The sequence below is a fragment of the Mesitornis unicolor genome, unplaced genomic scaffold (assembly GCF_000695765.1).
Source record: "Mesitornis unicolor isolate BGI_N332 unplaced genomic scaffold, ASM69576v1 scaffold23016, whole genome shotgun sequence".
NCBI classification, from domain to species: Eukaryota; Metazoa; Chordata; class Aves; order Mesitornithiformes; family Mesitornithidae; genus Mesitornis; species Mesitornis unicolor.
In genome coordinates, this window is record NW_010189201.1 from 2,312 (window position 1) to 3,959 (window position 1,648).

Below are 1,648 nucleotides of genomic sequence, written 5' to 3' on the forward strand. Positions count from 1 at the left end.
GCACGGTCCTCGCCCTCCACCTCTCCCGCCCGTGCCTCTGCCACCCGCACCCTCTCCCGGTTCTCTGCCACCTCCTTCCGCAGCGCCTCGATCAACCACCCGTGCTGGAAGATGACGAGGACGGGGACATTAGCGGGTGACTCCGGTGTTTTCGGCTTTCGCCCCACCACCACCGCCACGGCGTTACCTTCTCCAAGGGACGGATGGCGTAGAGCTCGCCCTGCGCCGCCACCGCCTCCTCCGCGTAGCGCAGCCATGGCACCGTTGACTTGCGCCGCACCGACGCCGACGACCGCAGCTTCCCACGAGCCTACGGCACCGGTGGGACCCCTTAAAAGCCCTCCTCCGCCTCCTGGGCGCAATGGTGACGGCGGTTGCCGTGGCTTACCAGGGCATCGCGGGAGACGAGAGACTCCGGGTTGTCCTCAGATGCTGGCTCAGCCACGTGCTCGGTGCTGCTCTGCTTGCGGAGGCGCCGGGTGGCTTTGCTCTGCGCCGGGACGCTCTGTGTGCGCTGGACGTTGCGGCGTTCGCGGTTGGGCAGCGGTGACGGCGCCGGTGCCGGTGGCTCCGGTTCTGGGCCCCGGCCGCGGCGGATGCTGGTGAGGGATTGGCTCTTGATGAGGGGGCTGTGCTTGCTCAGGTCCCGTGGTGGCACGAAGCCTGGTTTGAAGCTCTCTGCTGAGCTGTGAGGGGAGATGGGGCCAGGACACAGGTGGGTGCTGGGGTGGTGCCAAAACCACCCCAAACACAACCAGGACCAGAGGAACCCGAAATCCAGCTGGGACTGGACCCATCTTCTCAACCCAACTGGGCCTGAAGATCTCAAACCCAACTGGGACCGGGAACATCATCCAAATCCAACTGGGACCAGAAGCATCCTCCAAATCCCATCAGGACCAGAACCACCCTGAGCCCAACCAGGACCAGAGGAACCCCAAAATCAGCTGAAGTTGGACCCATCTCAACTCAACTTGGACCTGGAGACCTCAAACCCGTTTGGGACCAGAAACATCCTCCAAAACCAGCTGGGGCCACAACCATCCTCAAAACCAGCCTTGACCTGAACCAACCCAAACCCCGTCAGGACCGGAACCACCCCAAACCCAATCAGGACCAGAGGAACCCCAAAATCAGCTGGAGTAGGACCCATCTTCTCAACCCAACTTGGGCCTGAAGACCTCAAACCCAACTGGGACCAGGAATGTCCTCCAAACCCATCTGGGTCCAGAAACATCCTCAAAACTCCACTGGGACCAGGAACATCTCCCAAGTCCAACTGGGACTGGGAACATCCTCCAAACTCCATCAGGACCAGAATCACCCCAAACCCAACCAGGACCAGAGGAACCTCAAAATCAGCTAAAGTCAGACCCATCTTCTTTACCCAACTTGGGCCTGAAGCACCTCAAACTCATTTGGGACCAGAAAAATCCTCCAAAATTAACTGGGACCAGAAACATCCCATCAGGACCCAACTGGGACCAGGAGCATCCTCCAAAACCCAGCTGGGGCCAGAAATGTCCTCAAAACTCAACTGGGATCCAGCCCTGTCCACTGGATCCAGCCCTGTCCACCAAATCCAGCCCAGAACCATCCCCTGAACTGGGACCAGAACCTTCCTGGACCACAACCATCTGCTGACCCC

The 1,648-nt window shown here is 60.2% G+C and overlaps 1 protein-coding gene across 1 annotated transcript in view; it reads right to left on the reverse strand.

Annotated features, from left to right (window-relative positions):
• LOC104541843 (RAS protein activator like-3-like) overlaps nucleotides 1–1,648 on the reverse strand; it is a gene marked incomplete at its 5' end in the record, with an annotated part of 6,786 nt that overhangs the window by 1,312 nt on the left and 3,826 nt on the right. Inside the window, 4 exons of the mRNA XM_010185993.1 lie at nucleotides 51–104; nucleotides 188–310; nucleotides 389–490; nucleotides 552–681. Of these exons, the coding sequence (XP_010184295.1) occupies nucleotides 51–104; nucleotides 188–310; nucleotides 389–490; nucleotides 552–681 (409 nt within the window). The remainder of the gene's footprint in view (nucleotides 1–50; nucleotides 105–187; nucleotides 311–388; nucleotides 491–551; nucleotides 682–1,648) is intronic.